This window comes from Coloeus monedula (assembly GCF_965178545.1).
Source record: "Coloeus monedula genome assembly, chromosome: 9".
NCBI classification, from domain to species: domain Eukaryota; kingdom Metazoa; phylum Chordata; class Aves; order Passeriformes; family Corvidae; genus Coloeus; species Coloeus monedula.
The window spans coordinates 26,159,386-26,180,844 of NC_138789.1; the positions used below are offsets into that span (position 1 = coordinate 26,159,386).

General features: G+C 39.2%; 1 protein-coding gene across 6 annotated transcripts in view; it reads left to right on the plus strand.

Annotated features, from left to right (window-relative positions):
• Positions 1-21,459, plus strand: part of OSBPL9 (oxysterol binding protein like 9) — a 57,726-nt gene that overhangs the window by 17,321 nt on the left and 18,946 nt on the right. For 5 of the 6 annotated variants that reach the window (XR_014226656.1, XM_082287227.1, XM_082287226.1 and 2 more), the window contains exons 4-6: positions 7,197-7,273; positions 16,669-16,764; positions 18,516-18,563. Coding sequence is in view for 5 of the 6 variants with exons in the window: in XM_082287227.1 (XP_082143353.1) it covers positions 7,197-7,273; positions 16,669-16,764; positions 18,516-18,563 (221 nt within the window). In the remaining variant the exon portion in view is untranslated. Of the gene's footprint in view, positions 1-7,196; positions 7,274-9,556; positions 9,635-16,668; positions 16,765-18,515; positions 18,564-21,459 lie in introns of those variants that run through there. The other variant, XM_082287230.1, reaches the window with a different exon arrangement.

Genomic DNA, 21,459 nt, shown 5'->3' on the forward strand with positions numbered 1-21,459 from the left:
AGCAGCTATGCTCAGAGTAAAGCTGAGCTACCTGTCATCCTCTCTTTACCTGACCAGGTCTGGGCTGCACAAGGTTCTGGGCTGCGTCTCCTCCTCCCCTGATTGGCATAGCTGCAGAAATTCCTCTGTGAGCCAGAGCTAGGTTTAGCTTTTGCAGTGATTTTTCTGTCTTCACCTCTGCCTCCTTTTTGCTATTGATGTATTGCACTGGTGTTTTGAGGAGTTGGAACATGTGACCAAAGTGCAGGGAATGGTGCATGGTTGTGCTTTTCCTGTTTCATGCAGGTCCTTCTTGCACCAGCAGCATCCTGTGTTGTAATTGTCTGTTTTCCAATCATCCCATGGTTATGCCATTTTTAATGGGACTTTCTGTACCCAATTGTTGTGGTCATATATAAACATCTCCTGGTTTTCTGTTTTTGAGGTTGAAACTGCATATTTCAAAATATGTGTTAAACTTGAGAGTAGCAAAGAAATAGTACCAAGAAACAATATCTGTATAATGTGTTGATTTGTTTTCTTTTTTTCTTCCTCTGGAAGAAAAAGTATATTTATTGCTTGTTACTTTTGGCATCAATATGAATCTATTATCTCAACTGTATATGTGATGCATGGCAACTATTTTGGAAGGAGAAAAATGACCAGAAAAGGTCTCACTATAAGGAGGGGAGTGATACTGAGTAGCTTAACACTCTTTTCCTTCTGTTTTAACAAGAAATTTCAGAAAGCAATAAACGTGAGTTTGACCTGTTAAATTGACAACTATTTTATTGGCTAAGAAAATGGTTATATTTTTGTTCTTCTCTTTTGATTTCTTTTTCAATTCAGGCCAAAATGTGGTTTCTACCTTAAGCTAGTAGTTTCAGAGCTTTATCAGTGGCATCTGCAATGGAAAAAATCCTTTATTGTGAGGGTGGTGAGGCCCTGGCACAGGTTGCCCAGTGGTTGCCCCATCCCTGGAAGTGTTCAAGGTCAGGTTGGACGGGGCTCTGAGCAACCTGGGATAGTGGAAGGTGTCCCTGCCTGTGGCAGGGGGTTGGAATGAGATCATCTTTAAGGTCCCTTCCAACCCAAACCATTATGTGATTCTATGATTTTAAGTGCAAACATACCCTAAAAGCCATTTTCACAGAAGAGATCATATGAGGTATTATTTAGTGTTACTATTACTAATATTTAAGTATTATTCTTTAGTGAAAAACCAGATACTTGCAGATTTGTCCCACACTCAGGAATGTTTAATTACAAAATTACACATTATATATGGATTTCCAGAGAGAACTAATAGCAACTTGATCATATGTTTCCTTTGTCACACAAGTTTCCACCCAAAGCTATGTTTCTGGGCTGATTATAAAGCTTGCTAAAAAAGCTTTGGAGCTTAGATAACAATGAAGGAGCAATTTAGTTGATTTCTCAAGATCACAGATTATTCTTACAAACACATTGTACACAGGAGACCTTCTGATGCTTTTTGTTTGGGCAAGTCTAATGACTTTGTGTCTTGTGACTGCACAGGAGTTTCCTGTAGGGACAGGGAGCTCAGGCTGGTCAGACACCTGCAGAACAAAAGGAGGATTGATCTATATGTGTGGGTGGAGAATGGCATCAGGGGGAGGATTAGGAGAAGGGAGAGTAATCATTATGACAACTCCAAAATTAGGATCCAGAGGAAATAATGTTCAGCCTACTGACAGATGTGAGAGCTGCGTGTGTTGGAAGGGTATTTGTAAACAGTGGAAGTATAGTGTTTTGCTAGGCTTGTATGAAACCCTGCTGCATCTTGCCTGTTTTTCTATGGTTTGAAAGGCCTTCAGTGACTTTAAATAGCAATTTATTTAGCCATGGAACAGTCCTGTGATGCGTGACTTTTCCACCTTATTGAGCACTACTGATAAAATCTCTCTCCATTGAGACTGGTGGCAGAAATCCTATCGATCTCAATGTAGCCAGGATTTCATCTCTATTATCTGGTGATTTGTGTGTAAAGATACTACATTAGTTCTGCACTTGGCTGAGGAAATACAGGAATTTTGCATACAAATCAGTGGAAGTTTTGTCAGAATAGAGGCTGCATAATTGACTCTATTGACTCTGTGGGTGTAATAGCCTCTTCTTACTGAGTTCTGCCTGTAAGTAGGTCACAGTGAATGAAAATAAAATATGCATTTCTTTTTGTGACAGTGTGGTGTTTTTATAAGTAATTAGTAATTTTTTTTCAATAATTCTTCAGGTTTTCTTTCATCCTAATGCCCATGTAGATGTACACACAAAAAAAAAATAAGCACCAATTTGCAGATTCTGAGGTGATATATTTTTTGTGTATTCTGTCTTCCAAGTACTGCTGTGCATGACCTAGAAATGCTGGTGGTAAATTCTGTATCGTGGAGCAGAGTTAAACTTGTTTATGTCTAATCTTTAGATGCTATCAAGCTTAGGCTGGAAAAAGTAATCTGTTTTATGCTGTACTTTAACATTTGGTATACGTTATATAAACACATATAATCTCTCCACAGCAAAGTAAATATTGTAGGAACTTAAATTATAAAATTTATTCTCTATTTGGGAAATTAATTGAGGCTGAGAGTATCTAATGTAGCTGCATTTCATTTGCCTTCTTATCCTCATAGAATGGAACTTTCTAAAATCCCTGACATATCTGATGTAGCAGTTTGGGAAGTTCAGAGAAAAAGGGCTATTTCAATAAAACAACAGGGAGTTTTAAACCACAGTTTTTTTGAATTACAGAAATTCTTCAGGAGAAGCGGTAATTCTTGTGTTTAGTACGTTTTGCATTCTGTAATTTTCTCTTTGGTCAAATAATTGCTTTTCTTTCTTTGGACCTTCTCTAGGAAAGAGTTCAGAATTTTTTGGTATATGATTATAAGATTGATGTTAAAATATTTTAGGAATAAGCTCAACCAGACAGATCACAAAAAATACACATTTAAAAATATTGTTATCATATTAAAACTCACTGTAATGAATGACATACTTCTCAAGTGTGTTTCTCTGAACTAGTCATAACTAGGACTGTGATCACGTTAAGTGCCCTGTGGTTGTCTTAGATATGCCTGAGATGTCACAGTAAATTGTACAGGTGTCTTTCAAAGGATGCACCATAGACACAGAAGAGTGGAGCTTAGGCATATGGGTACAAACTGTAATCTAGCTCATAAATACTAATCCTACTAGAAAAAAAAGTAAAAATACCTTAACTGACATAATCACAGTAAATTGCAACATTTCAGCCATTAATGATTCGTCTCTTGCACACAGCAGTGATTATGCAGCTCTGTGTGGATTTAGCTTCTTTCACGTGCAAATGTTCACTGTTAAATTGCAGTAAAAACTGAATTAATAATTCTAGCACTTAAAATAAGAGAAAAACACAGGCACTGTTAGTGCCCTCTCAGCTGCAGACGTAGCATTGCTATTTTTGTGGATAGTTGATGCTCTAGCACAACTTGAATTTCAGCTGACCAGGTAACTCTTGCATTAACCCCTCAGGCTAAGAACGACCTTTATGTTTTTGAGTGTCACATATTTCTCACGTCCAGGTGTCCTTCAGTGTTTCTTGTTTGTTTTTTGTAATATTGTTATTCTAGAGTCAGCCTAGGGAGAAGCAACTTGTTTCTCTCTCTTGCCCTTCTCTTTTTAGAAGTTTTGTGCCAGGAGGGACCAGATAATACTCCTTTATTTTTGTATAAGCACAATACTAGTGTGATTCCTTGGACTAGATAAGAATTACCTTATCCCAAATATTTTGTCAGAAACAAATTCTGGAGTAGCTTTCACATAGGAATTGAGGAGGGGGATTAACTTTAAAATGGAGCCTGATCAAATAATGGAAAAGTTGGAGTGATTTCAGGGTACTTGAGGCACAGGACTAATGAGCAGGGCATTCTTGTCCCTACCTGCTGAGGAAACCATCTGCAGAGACAGAGCAGATATTATGTAGTGTGCAGCACAAACTTCTTAGGTGCAAAGGTATTAGAGCTTTTTCTTTGACCAAAGTTGCCTTCTTTAAATGAAAAACAGCTTGGATATTTAGCTTTCTCTACAGATGGGTAGATAATGATCTCTGACCATTGTGTGTAGATTTTTCCCATAAATTCTTTTTGAGCGTGTTGACTAATCTCTTTTTTGAATGTTCACATTGATTTTTTTTTTTCATCAGTGATCTTTTGGCAGCTGTTCAGTTCTAAATTGCTTTTACCATTAGGGAGCTTTTACTTGCACCTAATCTCACAGCTGCCATTTTGATTAGATTTAATATAACTTTTCTTGCATCTTGCTTTACTAAAAACTGCATCCTACTGGTTTTCTCTGTGGTTTTCCTAAGAGTATGTGGAGGTGAGCCAGGAGGATCTGCTATTGATGATAGATGGTCTGAAATTAAACCAGTGTCCTGAACAGAGAGTGCTTAAAAGGTTTTGATGCTGTGTTTCCATGCAGTAAGCAGTCTTCTCATGGCAGTGTTCCTGGATTTATTGTGCCCAAGACTTTGTCTTAAGTGGCAGGATTGATGAGATTCATGTGTGCTCCCTAAGGATTGATCATGCTATGCCAAAAGATTGCTATGTCTAATATATGAGGGGAAAAAAAAGCTTTTTCCCCTCTTCTGAGCCCTTGTAGAGAGAGCTATAAAGGGGTCATTGGAGGAGGAGAAGTTTCAAAAATTTAGTTTATTTATGAGCATGGGAAAGTCAGTTCCATTTCGGAGCTGTATGGATTGGCTGGTTTCTAGGTCTTCCCTGTTGCTGTGAGGCCTCTCTGTTCTGTTGGGGGTTCAGATACAAGTCAGAATTTGATAACCTTTATTAATGGGCTACTGTATATTGAGATTAGTATTTAACTAATACCGTGACCTCTTTTTGCTGGCACCATGGAAGATCACAGGAATCCTGCTGCAATACTAGGATTAATTCACTGGTCTGCAGCTTAATGGTTTCCTTTTTAGTTTAAATAATCGTGGGAAAAAACCCCTTGAACACGGGATATTTGTATCCTATGAATTACTTAATAGCTCCTCATTGACTTGTACCCCAGTTCCTCAGTAAGATATTTTTTGGGACTGGGAGATGGTGATTAAAAAAACACCACAGAAAAACAGAAAACAAACCCCAGAAACCTTATACACATTGAAATAATGTTAGCCACTGTCATTTTGGACAAAGCTTTGAAAAGTTAAAGCCCTGATACATTTCAAATACTGACAGATTAATGACACAGGTAACTATATATGTTTAGTGATGACTGGCATAAGAAGAATAAACGTGATTGATATGTCTGGCAGGACTAGGCCCAGGGACCTGGTTTTGGTAAGCAGAACCAAAGGAACTAAAAGGCATTAAAATTGATTCTAATTGACTCATTCAGCAATTGAAATTAGTGTTAAGGTGTAACCTACTCTGTGCAAAAAGAACAGGATGTTTGTGTGTGCATGTGTGTACAGAATGTGAAAAGAAAAATTATAATTTGCATGTTGCAAAATGTATTTAATGTAATGCTGTCACTGGGCACAGTTCACAGGGCCTCTGTACCTCCATCCTGTCTGCTTTCACTGCATTATAAACTTGTCCTCAGTGCCTGCTTCAGCTTCTCAATTGAAGTACTAGTAAGAAGAGTCCTGTAAGTTAAAAGTTATTTCTGATGAGCTATTGAGAGTATCACAATGGCATATCCAGCTTTTTAATACTTGCTGCATTTCCTGCAGGAAACTCACCTGCTGTTCAGAGTAACATTTAATTACTTTAACATCTTCCTGCAGACTTTCTCTGAGCATCTGAAAGCACTTTGGTAGCCACTTTCCCTTATGTCTAGTTTTAATTTGTGCAGGTTAGTGGTACTGTGACCAAAATACCTGTGGCAATTGATTGTGCTCTATTTTAAAAGAACAATGAGTAAGGACTGACTTGTAGTAGATGGGGAAAAATGTGTATTTTTAGGAAAAAAATAGATAGATTTCAGACTTCTGCCTTGCACATTATGAAAGTTTTGCCCCACTATTTTGAGAGGCCACCTCATCAGTTAGGCTAGGATCAAGTTTCTATATTAAAAAGACATTCTTTACAATTTCTCACAAACACATACATCACCAATTCTTTCCTAATGGTTTTGTTAACTTGACATAATTAGTGTATATATGCTGAAGTAAACAGTGCAGTATGTTGCTCTTGATATTGGTATAGAGTTATCTTTGGGGAGTCTAGAAAAATCTACATATTTAAAAGACTCGAGGCATTTTTAAGTACTGATAGGTTTAAGCTGCAGAATTCCAAAAAATAAAAGCAGTGGAAACAAAAGGGTGAGGAAGGGAACATTGAAACAAAGCATTTTGAGCTGGAGAGTACATTTCAGTATAACCTAAGCTAAGGATATTTCCTCTGAACTCCTTAACAAATAAGTCAGATAGAAATCTCAGTTCACTGATTCATAATAGGTGCTAGTTCACTTAAGCTTTCCTTGCTTTTAGCAGGCTTCCTGTTTCTTTTAATACCCTCTATTTGAATGAGGAACTAGAAACAATTGTCAATAACTATTCTAAATCCCTTTACAGGCCAGTTTGTTTACATTCTGTTTAATGCCTCTGGAATCCTCTCTTTTTTCTTTACCTGGAGTCCACTGATTCTGCTCCTTTGTTTTTTAAGCACTCTTAGAACACAGCAAGGAACTCTCTCAGACTAGTGAAGTAAAAAGGTGGCATGTCTGTACTGGGGTAGGGAGGAATGAAAGCAGTTGTAGAGTAGGATTTTCTTTGGTTTAATGTTTGTTGCATATTTAAGATTATTCTTTGTGCTTCATTATTCACACCGATGACCTGTTAGGGGTGTTTGTCCTGTATTATGAATCCATAGCTGAAAGTTACCATGTACACACTGAAGCAGAATTTATTACAGGTTGTTTATTTTCTTGTAAATAAGAAAATTTTAAAATTACTTAATGAATTAAGTGAGGAATGTCTGTGAAAACTTCTCTTTGCATGTGTTCCCCTAAAGCTGGACAAGGGACAGAGCTGTAACCTCAGAAGAAGAAACAGGATATTAAGACAACTGGAATCATGTGCTTGGTGATTTAACAAAGACAGGATGGGTAATTTCCGTATTTAGTGTGGACATCAGATCTGTTTGCCTATGTCTTTTAGTATGTAAGACTGCATGAAATTTAACAATATCTTTTGAATAATTTTTCAGCTCGAGATGCAGATGAGAGGGAGAAGTGGATCCATGCTTTAGAGGACACCATCCTCCGCCATACCCTCCAACTTCAGGCAGGTTTCACTTTCAGTTTTCACTTGTTTTACTTTTTATTTTCAATGCAATGAAATACAATGTCGTGACTACTAATATCCCACACATCCTGTATAATATCTGACTGTTCTATAGCCTATATTGGATATAGGAAAACATCAGTTTAGGTTCAAGTCTGTCACATTTTTCTTGTCCTACCATAATGAAAAGTCAAAATGAGACTTTCTTTTATTAACTCATATTTATAAGATATATATAGTTATCATTAACTCATATTTGTTTATAATGTATATTTATTGCAAAGTTCTGGATTTATTGTTGTACATTTAGTATGGATTTTGGTTGGGTTTTTTTGTTGTTGCTTTTTGTTTAAAACTAGGAGTTAGTCCTTTTTGGGCCAAGCCTCTTGTGTGCTTGTATGCCACCTAACTTGGAAATGAAAATTAACAGCAGCATTTTATTTTATCATTCTGGATGACAGAAATGGTAAATAGCTTGTGTTCAAATCCACTGTGTAAGCTGGATATCAGTGGTTTTCTGGTACTAAGGACAGATGGTTAGATTGAGGATGATTCTTAGCTTTAGTTACCTAGTCCCAGGAGTTGGATTCTGCCATCCTTGTGGGTCACTTCCAGCTCAGGATATTCTGTAGACCAGTTTCTGGTGATACTCTAGAGCTGGACATGTCTATAAGACTTGCTAAACATTTTTTTTTGACCTGGAGAGAAACCCAAACTCTCATGAAGGGGATCTGGTTTGTACTATAGAAGTGTATGGTGACAGTGTAGGAATCTTAAAGCAGGTCTTCATTATTTGTGTTGAATAAAGGTTTGGTTGTGCTTTTGTAATATGGCAAGAGAATTAGGTCTCTTAACATTTGACTCAGTGTGAAGAAAGATAGACTAAAATCTCTAATATCACATGAAGAGAAGCTTATAAAGACTGATCTAGATGACATTTGCCCAGTCTGAAGAGTTAAAACACACCTGAATTTGTCCCATCCAACTTTAGGCACTTGTACTATCTCAGTCAATTTACCTGTTAGACAATGAGTTTCAACCTCTTTTGATCTATTAAGGACCACTACAAATTTACTAGAGAATAGCAGATCCCTGGATAAAAATTCCCATTTGACAATCAGCTTTGTATCCTTCATAATGTGTCATGGGTATGTTAAAAGTAATCTCTCCATGTGGACACAGTAGCTGACCAAGGGCTGAAGAACCTCGCTCTGCAGTGGATGTGAGGAGACAGGGATTATCTAGGGAACATTTTGTGGATGTAGAAGGGCTGAGCTCCCTCCCAAGGGATGCCCCTTTCCCCATCCTCAGTTTAGGAAGTGAATGGGTTACATGAGTGGTACTATTTAGGGTCTGAAATTAAGTAAAAGGAGTCTGTGCTGTTTTCTCCACCTGGAAGACTTTTTATGGTTTTGGAGATACAGAGTACAGGAATGAAACACTAGATGATACACTGGTTTTATCAAAATGTACATTTCCATGCTCTCTAGAAATTGTGAGTGTAGTTTTATTGGCAGAAATAGATTCCATGATAGCAGCTGATAATGGAACTGTCTCCCATTACATAACTGTTCACGGTTTTGGAGTTTTTCAAACGAGTAAGGCATATGTCGACAAAAAAAAAAAAATAGCCCAAGGTAGTAATTTATCTAGTAATGTTTGAGGGAATAACGAAAAAACCAGAATTGAGTATTAAGAAACATACCCTCCATCCTTGTGAATATGTTCACCATTGAATGTAATACTTTGTGGGCCACTCCTGTGTTCTCACCACTCATTTTCAAGAACCTTCTTCAGTGTGTGGGTCATGTAACCTTTTAGCTTCTGGCCCTTGTGTGTGGAATCCGTGGAGCAGTATTCGCTTACACCGCCATTCAGGAACTGCCACGGTTTGCCACGGGAGCTGCTGAGCCGACACTGATTTAAGAATGAAACACGACTGCACCTCCTTGCCAAACCTCTTTTTTTCGTGCCTTAGGAAGAGTGGTCTCCATTCTGTTCACCCTCACCGGTGGGACGTGCGGGCGGAACGAACAGGGGCTGAAGTTTCGGGAGATGCTCGCAGAGCTGAGCGCGGGGTAAATCCTGGCAGAAACATCCCCGCGCCTCCATGGCCGGGCAGGCCCTGCTGGGCTTCACCCCTCCCTCCCCCACCACGGCTCTCCGGGGCCGGGCCGCCCCCGCGCCAATCTCCGGCCGCCTTGTTCGTGACGCGCTCGGCGGGGCCGCGGCCGGGGGTCCTGCCCTTCCCATCCCGCCCCTTCCCGCCCCGCTGGAGGCGGCGCTGCCGGGGCCCGGCGGGCGGGCAGCCAGCCCCGCGCCTCCGCTCCGCTCCGCTCGCAGCACCGAGGGATGGCCGGTGTGAGTACGGGGCGGGAGGGGCGGGGGGGCCTCAGGTCGGGGCTGCGGGTGTCCCTCGGGGCAGCCCCGGGCGCCTCCCGGGCGGGCAGCGAGCCCTGCCCTTGGCGGCCGAGCGGCGCTGGCGCTGCCCCGCCCCGCCCGGGCACCGCGGGCACGGAGCCCCCGGGGTGGCTCCGGGCAGCAGCGAGTGCCGCCAGGTCCCGTGTGCCCGCAGGGATGCTGCCGTCCGGATACACAAACACGCCTTGGCTTCAATAGCCTTTGAAAAAAACGGCGCTTCATGCACTTGATCTTCTTTCGCTTTCCTTTTCCTTTGGACAAAACAGTCAGACGGGTTCTTCGTGGGATTATTGGCTCAGCGGGATGGCGGGGTCTGAGTACCGCGGCAGAGATTATTTTCTGTAAAGGCATTTTCTTAGGTTCTTAGTTCCTGTCGCAAACGAAACACGTGGCTGACAGTCACAACCTTTAGGCATCTGGTTTTGTCCAAAATATTTTATCTTTTCAGAGTCTTTTTTTCATATTTCCATGCTGCTTTCAGTCTGCATGTTCTGGTACAGGAGTGTTCAAGTTTGAAAGTCAGACTCAAAGTTGACTTCACTGTATCAAACACTCATCCGTGCTTTGAGAAACTGTACCAAACCCCAGGTGGTTCGTGTGTTGTGTGAACCAAATCAGGAAGGATTACGAGTTAATGCGAGGTGGAGAGGTGAAGTGGTGTCTGTGTTCTCTAGTCTGATTAATCTTCCTAGTTTTATTTTTGCCTAAATGTTCTACTGTGTTGTCCTTCAGTATTTGTAATGGAAATGTTTTTGAAACACGGAATAAAACATACTTCTGACCCCCTCCCTCCAAGCCTCAGATGAGCTGCAGTCAAGGAACTGAGTCATAAATACACATAATGTGTAAAGGGACCCAAACTGTCCAGAGGGCTGACAATTAGTAATGTCGTATCCAAAGGGAACAACAATAGGGAGGAAATGTTTCAGACACACTTGAAGCCTGCTTTGTTTGAATTTTGAAACTGAAGTGTGTTGTTCTGCTTGCTGTGTTTTTGTATGCACCTGTATTAAAGCTATTGCTAAAAATAAGCATAATTGTTCTAGTATTAACTTTGTCTATGGAAAAGTCATTGAACAGATGGTGTGATACTACTGGAAATGTCATTCTGAACCCCCAGCATTTTTCCCCTTATCCCCCCCAAGTTGTTACTGTTGTGGCATTAGCAGGCCTGTTGCTTTGCAGTGGCAGCACATGGATTGCCTCATACCAGCAGGACCTAAGGGGGAGGGTATGCATGGGGTGAAGGCATATTGTGGCTAAAGTTTCTTGTTTATGTAGGGAGATAAGTTATCTCACATTTTCTCTAGTTCCTCAGCAGCGTCTTATGTCAACCAGCAGTCCACTCAGACAGGACATGCTTCTAATTGTCTGCTTTCCTTGTTGCCTGTCAAGTACACCCTAGCAGCACCCTAGTGCTACAAGTACTTTTGGGCAGTGGAATTTGGCTCTGGAATTGTCTCATGCGTTATAATGGATAGCTCATGTCTTTTAGGACCACAGTAACACAGTAACTTTCTTGTTTGATCTACACTAAACTATTTCAGCCTCTGAATGGAGTCTATAGAGACAAACCAACTGAAATTACAAAGTCCAAAGGTGGGCCATTTCTAACCACCATCAAAGTGAAAGGAATTAAGTAAAACTTTATTGCTTTGCAGGTTGATAATTCCATAATTGAAGGAAGATCTTTACTTCCTAAGTTGCAAACTATAAGAAAACTTGATTCTAAGGCTTTGTGCTGGCTGCTGTGAAGAGTGATAAAATGGCTTAAACACTGAGCTACACCACGACTTCACCAACATGTGGGAGTTGGTGCTGCTGCTGGAAGCAGTCCTGTCTCACTTCTAGCAAAAAGGAAGAGGCAGTGTGGCAAGAAAGGTAGAATTTGGAACTTAAAATTGCTTTTCTTGCTGCTCTCTCTGAGTTTATTTTTAATGATGAGTTTCCACATTGAGTTGTTTATGTGACAAGGTAAATGTTTATGCTGACTCAGAAGAAAGAGCAGAGTAAAAGCAAGAGTAAACAGCAGGGGAACTATTTGTTTCTGGTTCATTTATGCTGGTGCAAAGTGTTTATGAAATGTTGATAGTAGCAGTTCACTTAGTGTCACATTAACCAGGATTTCTTCTGACCTTTCTAAAGCTGCAAGCAAGAACACAAGGTGGAGTAAAACTTTGCTTATATGTTAATTATATTACACTCTCAAGTATATTATGTCAATAATACTACTGGCTTCTCGGTGCTCTTCTAGTGTGAGTCAAGAATGCTTGCATAAAACTAAACCCAGGCTCTTTTAGATTAAGAGTATATCCAGTATAGATGTGTTTCAAGTGCTGGTGGAAGGGCATAGGGTTGGCAGCCATGCTGCTCTTTTCAGACTTTGCTAACAAAATAACCAGGATAGTGGGTGAGTACCCTAGAACATGTGCTTATCTACACTGATTATAGATTATAAGGTAAAGGAATGGGACTCTAGTGTATACTTCGTATTTGTGAGGCTTCAAAATTGTAACCTGTGCTTTAAAGACAGAAATTTCCATCAGTGTGTAAATACTTCTGTTTTCTGAACTGTTTTCCTAGAAGATCTGGTAATACCTGCAGCCATACAATCTTTGCTAAGCATTATGTGTTTTGAAAAGTAGAACTTCCCCCCCCCCCAATAAGAATTGCAATATTCTGACTGGTTGGAAGGCTTGTGTGCTTTCCAGAACCCATATATTTGTTTCCAAACACATTCTGAGCTTTAAATATTGCATAAAAATCTAGAAGAGGAAAAAAAAATAGAGTAGTTTTTGCCACTTAAGTGCCCTTGTTTAGTGGCTTACAAGTTGATTTCTTGTTTTTCTTCAGTTTTTTATAAGTGATACTTACAGGCAATGTCCAACTTGTCAAAATCATGCATGATATAGGCAGGGAATCTGTTTCTGATGAGATATTGTGGATGAAAGGAAAACTTTCTTATTCACTCCTTCAAGCTAACTTACACAGGAATTTTTGTTGGATTTGGAATCCTAATTAGATGAAGAATGTAGCAGAAGTGTCTTCAAAAAGATAAAAAAGTCTGCTCTGTACAGCTTTCTGTCTTCCTCCCCCAGGAAAGCTATTATTGTAATGCTTTTATTTGAGAAATATACTTGAATTTTTCTGGTATGCTTCTTCTACGGATGATGCAAGCTTTTCATCCCATCTGAGTTTGAAAGAACTGGTTTCAATTAGGCTGAATTATTTCTCAGCATGGACCAAGTTTTGAATACAAATACTTTAGAGATATATGTGACTTCTAATTTGGAGGACGAGGAAACAACGTGTAAACTCCCTTGGTCCTAGCGGCTCTGTAGTGAGAATAAGGCTCATAATGTGTATTTTTAATTGGGTTATGTTTTGTTGTTGCCCTCCTGTTTACCTCCTCCAAAAAAAAAGGGTTGTGTGTGAAGGGAGTAATTTTGCAGGACTGCTAGGATGAGAGTTGTTTACTCAACTCCAGACCAGCATGGAAACCCTTTAGTGGGAAAACCATCCTGTCTGGTCATTCCGCCTCACTGAAGATCATGCAGATCCCACTGGGACACCTCAGAGTGGTCAGTGCTGCTGGGCCCTGCCTCCTCCTGCAAACACTGGCATTGAGATGTGCCCTGTAGTATCTGGCCCTTAAGCTTTGGATGTGTCCTGAAGGGGAGGAACATTCCAAAAGTTGTGAGAAGGAGGGAGGATGAGGGAAAGAATGCTATGGTACCTTTTTCTCTTTTCCCTAGAGTTCTTATCAGTACGGTTTTCTTGGTGGGGAACAGTCAGACACCAAACAACTTATTTTGACACCAAACTTCTTGACTTGGGAGGTGGTGGGCAGACTAAATTTTTTTTAAATTACTTGCTTCTGCAGCTATTTCATCTGTTAATTCTTTTAAACTTACTTGAACACAGAGTCATTATTTGAGGTTAATTAAGTGTACTTACAAACAGATGTAGTTACTCAATGGAAAAACAAGTTCATACTACTTCAGACAGGTACTGACAGTAAGATAGAGTCCATGTATTTCTGAAGATCAGAAATAGTCTGGATTCCTGTTCTAATCCAGCTGAGTTTTGAACTCTGCCCTCCAAGGGTGGAGGTGCAACAATATCTGCAGGCAACCTGTTTTGTCAGTCTGAACAGGTGAGCAGCGTATTTTACAAGTTCCTCATAAAAATTTGATTGCTCCTTGAGATGTGCAGATTCCTAATGTGTAAGTTTAATGAGCAGTTAAATGCTGTTCTAGTGACACTGCTCACCTTTCTTTTGAAGCCTCACTTACTTCATGGAAGGGAAGAAGAGAAAGGGTCCCAATTTTACCTTTACTGTGGCTTTGAGTGACCAGAAAATCAAGAAATAAACATTTGTTATGCAAATCTGCTTCATATATCTGCTCTTTCCAAATTACTGCTGTGTTTGAAATACTGATTGATTTTGCTATTTATGCAGGCTGGTTTTTTTCTGTGGTATTGCTCAAGTTCTTCACTTCTCCAAGTATCTTTTGGTTTTCAATTCTAAACTATATGAGAACTTAAAATTATTAACCTAATATCACGTAACACAGACTAATAAATTTGCTGAGAAGGTTATCAAATTTCTTCTTAGTAACCCCTGAGCAAACTGGTGATGTGCTGCAGCTTTAAGTAGCTGTGCTTTGCAAAATTATTCTTATGTTTCATCTCTGTGCTTTGTTCCGCTTGACATTATACCTGGTTTTATGGCTTTCTCTTTACATTGATTGAAGTTTTAATTTTCTAATAGAACTTTTTAGGTTACAATTCTCACTCTGTGTTTTGTGTGGGTGTCTGCTCAGTTGTAACACTGAATGTTTTGATCAGCTTTTCCCTTAGTTCTAAGAGCCTGAAATTTAAGAATGGCATTTTATCTTTAAGCCACCACTAAAAACACCAGATAGTTACATACTAGTAGTCATGGAGTGAGGACTGAAGTAAAAATTAGCATTTTGATGCAGCTTACAGGTAACATGCACTGTAAACTATATTTCTGTATAGTATCTTCAGCAGAAATTTCCTGTATAGTTCACGTGGTTTGGTATATGAAACCTGACCTCCAGAATTCTTAACTGAGCTTGCAGGACCGTTTGCTGAACTGATGGAGTTGGCTGGTAGCTGAACTGACAATTCCATTTTCAACAAGGAAATAGAATACTAATATTACATGATTTCACATGTAGTTTCGGTGTAATTTAAACTAGTTTGAAGGAGTATCAAAAGTTGCTTGTTTGAGAGCACTCTCCCTTCTGCCTATTAGTTTTTTTGATAAATTGTTACACTTGGTGCTTTTTATATTTATTTTTTGTCATAGTCAAAAAAATGCTTTTTTTCTTGTCTTCTTCTCCCTGCTTCTTTCAAAACACTATTTCTAAATTTGTCTGGTGTTGACTGTCTAATACAGGGCGAAGTATCTTTTTTTAATACTGATTTACAAACTCATCTGTATGGATAGATTTACTCCTGTAGGGCTGTTGTCAAGATCTGCATACCCATCTGTAGCAAATGAGTAAAGAGTACTATTTTCTGCAGTCAGTGGATGGGTTTCTGTTTTAGGCTGTGTGTGATACTGTGCAAGTCATTCCACTACTGCACACAAGTGTTCACACCTCTAAAGAGCCATCAATGAAACTCTTAATGTGATGGCCTGTTATCATACCAAAATAAGAGAAACTGTCTGTTCTAGCAGAGCAAACAATGCCAAAGAAAATGGTACACTAATGTGGAATTTTACAAATACAGGTTGCCTATCTTCCCCCATGTGAAATGTTTTTCCCCACTGGTTGATCTTTACATGCTCAGACTCCTGAGATCCTCAGCAGTTAAAACAGCAGTTGATGGTTTCATAAGAGCTTGAAGTTGTCTTGTTTGAGATCAATGTGAATACAGGTGAAAATATTGAGGCTGGTAGCAAAGTTGTCACTGCTGTGGTGTTCTCAGGATTATGTTTCTGTTATAACTGATGTTTGCTTCTTTATCCTTCATGGGTTTTTCCTCCTATATATGTTTATCTTACAGTGTACAATTTTTTCAAACAGGGCATGCTTCAGTGTTTGTTTCCCAGTTCCATTTGCATTAAAGGTATTATATAAATAAACCTTTAATGTGTTTACATAGCATATGTGCATGAAGGCAGAAGTAATCAAGAATCCTCTCTTTTCTTTCCTCCAATTAAAGATGTGGTATCCCAGGGGGAATTCTTTTGGGTCTTTAAGTCAGTGGTGTATCACTTTAAAGATAGGAATTATGTTATATGGCGAAGTGTGCTCTGAGTGTTATATTAGGAGAAACAAGTTTCCAAGCAAGGAAATATAAAGTAATCATTCTCATAGCACTGATACTTTGTCCGTGGTGGTGTGTGTGAAACAAAATGTCAAAATTCAGATACAGTGACAAGGATGCACATCATTGTAGGTGTAAAGGAACTGTGTCAACCAGGACCAGTAATTTTGAACTTTTCAGTTCGAAGGTATTTAAGAAAGGATTTAGCAGTTCTTAGTTAGGGAGCTGGGAGTTGAGCAATACTGTCTGAAATGTGAAAAGTGCAGTTATCCAATTGGGTATGGTTTGGGCTTCCCTAGCTGAAATGTAAGCATATGGAATCACAAGACGGTCTTCAGAAAAATGTGAATTCTCCTTTATATTTTATAAAAAAAACTTTAATCAGTGTAATTAAAGAGACTTTGTTCAATCATAAGTAATGAAATACTCTGGTGTGTGATGATTATACCCCCTCTGAAAATGTGGAGCAATTTACTGTTACTGATTTAGCTGCAAATAGAAGCCAAATGTGTTCAGCTGTGTGCCTGTGTTTGCACGTGGCAGGATGAGAGGCAAGGCAGCATTTTCTCAGTCAGAGGGCAGGCAAAACCATATTGTTGTTATGGGTTTTTTTTCTTCTCTGAAACATTAATTAAATATTTGATTTTGATTTGTTTACTTATTTTTAGGGTGTGGATTCAGGATTTGTTCCCAGTGTTCATGATTTTGACAAGAAACTTACTGAGGCTGATGCTTACTTACAGATCTTGATAGACCAGTTGAAGGTATGGTAACTAAATACTGCATTTACTGTGTTGGGGGTCTGTTTGTCAGGATGGATTTCAAGGCCTGGTTGAAAGGAAGCTCAACAAAGAGAGTCAGTCAAGATGAAAATGCCTTTCTCTTACAATTGTTAGAATGGAGTTAAAATTAGAATAGCTCAAACAGATTGATATAAAATGGTTTGCAATGGCTGAAAGATTCTGTTTTATACAAAACCTTTATGGAAATGGCAAGGTTAAATAAGTTAAGTTTCATTTCAAAACATAATTATATCACTGTGTTGCTCATAGCATTTTAGGATCTATCTTGAGAAGATTTTTGTCAAGTGATGTATAATTACACTTGCAAACAGTTTCAGAGTTTGTTGCAGTGGTGGTAGATAATCCATGTTTTGTCCTTGAGTGAAAACATTCTGTAGGAATGTGGTAGAATACAGCCCTTTAAACTTTGTATTTTAAGAGTAGATGGGAATGCAAGGAACAGTGAGGTCGTATCTCTCAGTACTCACCTTATTGAGAAAAACACATTTTGCTGCTGCTTAGGACACTTTTTTCCCCCATGACTCACCAGGTTAAAATTGCTTTTAAATTGCTTCAGTTCTGCTGGGTTGGAGTTTTTCCCCTGATATAATGTGCAGGTATTGCACGTGATATATTCAGCAAAAATTTGGTTGGAGGGTAGGGTGGAGAGGGGGATGAGCACAACAGCAAAAATGAAGGTAGCCAGAGGAGATGCAAACAAAATTCAGAGCTGCCCTGCAAAGACTTGGTCAGGAGCTGTCTTTGTCTGCCACTCTGGAGCCATCACTTCACTGACAGAAGGTATTTAAATCTTTACACCTTCTAATTGTTATTTCAGGCCAGCTGGGGGGAGGGGAATATAAATTAATTAATGATGAAAGATGAGTCAGTTTGAGAATGGGCAGAGACCAAGATTACAGTCTTTTTTTAGAACTAGAAATCACCCCTCAAGGGAAAGGGAACACATGAGTAGGTTTGAGGGAGGCAGTTGAGTGAAGAACTGCAGCTCACTTCCTAAAAATTACATCCTCTTCTCTGAGCAAAAAGGGGGATGTGACAAACTTTTAACATTATCTGTAATCTTTTCTCTTCCTTGAACAACTTCGTGGTTGTGTGTGCACTTTAGGGTGCCCTCAGAGGCCTCTGTTAACTCTTTCAGCTCAGCTTGTGTTAAATGCATGTGCAAACTTTCCAGTGAGGGTTTGTTTCACTTTGCTTTATTGCATCTCATATCCCACTTTTAAGAAAATAAACATAAATTAATGCTAGGAAGTCATATCTTCCAAAAAATATGCTTACAAATCTTACATGATTTGAATCATGTACCTGAATCAAGGTACCTGGAAGGGTTGGTGAGGGTTGAGGCTCATTTGGTTAAATGCCCCAAAGGTTTTTGCTGAAACAGAAGAAAGGAAGCTGGAGGTGTTCTGATGAGTTTGCTTGTGTTACTTAACTTCACTTTTTTGTTCAAATTATGGTAGAACCATGCCAAGCTGAGCTGTGAGATTTGATCTCTTACAGGATGGGATGATGTGAGAAATTAGTTACAAATTTGTTATGTCATAAATGCTGTAAAGAAATCTCAGGCCAAAACTGCTTTGGATCCTACTACCACGGTTGTATGACTTTAATACTTATTAAATCTTTTTGGTTTTAAAATGTTGGTGGTTTTGTCTGATTTTATATGGAAAAATAACACTTTCAGTATTTTCACAAGTATCTCTTTCTTTTAGCTCTTTGATGAAAAACTCCAGAACTGCAAAGATGATGAACAGAGAAAAGCAAGTACATTTTGTCTTAAAAATTGCCTGTTTGTCAGATGGTTTTGTGCTGTCATCTATAGAAATACAAAGTACACATTTATTGAGTTGTCAAAATCACTTGAAGCAATTTGAATAACTGATAACATTTGTGTTGTGACTAAGTTGCAAACAAAAATTTTGCTAATACTGGGTGTGATAACATTAAAAAGGTTTGTCTGTCAGAAATAATTGCTCCTCTGCTATCCAACAGTTGAAATAATTTTAACTTAAATTTGCTACTTTTTAATCTTTAACAAGGATGAGTTGGTGGGAATTACAAAGCTATTCTGAAGGAAAAAAAATAAATACTCCTAATCGTGTATTTCACTTAATCAGTCTGCATCCTGTGTAGGTCTGTGGCACATTGGAAATCTGAGAATACCACAATTCATTCACCTGAAGTGAGGGTGCCAGAAATGTAGTAGTGGGGAGCACTGCTCTTTTAGCAAGGGTGTAGTTCACTTAAGTGCTGTGTATTCTTTGCATCCCCTCCTGTTCCATTCCAAAATCTGCTTTGTAGGTCTGAGTGCAAGCACTGTTCAAGAAAGGCTGGCACATACCTTGGTGCTATGGGTTTGGCATTAAGTGTCATGCTGGCTTCATGTATTAATTTGTGTGTGTGGAGGAAGGATTTAACAATTCCTTATGAAAGGTTTATTACAGAGGAGTTGCTTTTTTTCAGCAAATGCAGTAATTTCAATATCATAAAGTAGTGGTGTGTTTCATCCTGGTTCCCTCCCTCAGTGTCTCTTGTGAGAAATAAGTGTTCTCTTGGTGTTTGGTTCCTGTTTTGAAAACTGTTTGATGCTTTCTGTGATTAATTTACTTCTTTATAATGGTTGTGAACTTTCAAGTGTTATTCATCTTGCCTGATGTGTTAGGTGGTGTCTTGGGGAGTTCTTTCTCATGTACAGGCTTTTTAAAGGACTTTGAAGTACATCTCTCTGTGTGTTTAATCTGTAGACAACTGACCATAACAGTAAGGTCTAAGGATTTTGTATTTCTCCTTCAGTGTGTCTTACTGGGAAGAGTTGTCCTTCAATTTTGACCTCCCTCCAGATGCTACTTTGCAGATCAGGCAGTACTTTGCTTTTTTCCTGTGGCAGTGCTCCTAATCCCTAGAGATTTTCCACATGTTGTGCTGACTTCTTTATTTATCTCTGCAAGGTATCTGTGGTACAGATGGATTGACTTTATAGAGAAAGGGGGAGGCTCATTCAGAAGAGGTCGGCTTCCTCTGGTTTTAAATCTTGATGAGGGTTGCTATTACAGATTCCATTTATTCTCTATTAAAAATGAAAAAGGCTTGACAAAACACTCTTTTGATCACACCTCTTCCTGTACTGAGAGGTTTTTTGATATGGTATTTAGCACTTTTCCTATTTGTCTATGGAAGTATGGTTCAGCTATCAGGTTATGAGCTGAGTGTAATCTGCAGGATACTTCCATCAAACCCATAGTTCTTTCCTCCAAGCAAACCAGTTTGGGATATTTAAGTTTTAAGTGCTTCCCAACCAGCTGAGTGCTGTTCTGCAACTGTTTATGGCCAGGGATTTCAAACCCAAGCTGTTGTTTTTGCAAGCTCACAGAGCATTGGATGAGCTGGCTTTTAGTTACAGAATATTAGGTCTTTTGAAGATGATGGCATAGGATATAGGTATTCTGAGATGCCTCAAGATCTTCTGGATATCTTCCTTCTGAAGCGTGGTAGTCTCTTGAACTTGGATGGAGGCAGAGCAGATGTAGATTTGATGAAAATACAGGGATTTTCATCAGTTCCCTGTGCTGCATTGCTATTTCTAGCAGAAGTGCAGCTAGCAGGATATGGTGGGATCGTGCACAAGCAGCAGTGCTGCCAGTTCTGCTGAATCTTCTGGTGGGGTACAGTGTTTGTATCTGAAGGAAAGGAGGGGGTGTCATCTGTGGGTACTGGTGTTTCAAGGTGAAGACAAGATAGGAGCTTGCTTTCTTACAGTGTGAACGATTTTACTGGTGAGAACTCCAGGAAAGCTTTTCTGTTTAGTTTTGTGTAGTTAACTTGATCACACATCAGGGAAAGTAAAACTGAGGCACTCAAAGGCATCAGAACAGCAAAGAGGTGCATATTTGCAGGCTGGAACAAAGCTGACATTACTTAACAGGATTTGGGAGGGAAGTGTAGCCTGCTTAAGCTGTTTGGTTCAAAACAAGCGCTTTTTGTGAAGTAAATCCAAGGCTGAGCACACAGATTTGGGTTGCACCTTACAGATTTGAACCATGAGTCAGCTACCCCTACGTGCCTCTGCTGCCTCTCTCTGCTGGATAAGCTGATCCCTCTGTAGTCACATGATTGTTGAATGAGGCAAAAATCATGTTGGATGAGATAAAATTAGCTTTCTTAGTGATTTCCTAAAAATTTAGATGTCAAGGAGATGCAATGAGCAGCAAACAGAGGGAGAAGTTTCAGCAGCAGCCTGCAGTTTGATTAGATTATATATAGGAAATTGCATTCTGCAGTTGTAAATCTGCATTCTGCAAATGTAAATCTGCAGGAAATTGATGTTTCAGATGAAAAATATGTGTATTCATTACCTAAAACTAGGGGAACTGTCTAACTAAAATTTTATCTTCATCAGTTTTCAAAGACTAGGGATGTTGAAAAGAGACAATTATGATAAGTGCTAGTAGTAAATGGTATTTGATTTTTTTATTTAATTGGTAATGTGTTTTATCTTCAACACACTTGCTTATGGTTTTCCTTACAATTTTGTAGTGTCTAAATTATCAAAGTTGTGTGTGCTGTCGTCTTGCAAGGTGGTCACAGAGCACAAATGTGATGGAAAATACTGGATCAATGCAAAATGTTACTGCATAATTTGGGCAGCTCACAAAGGAT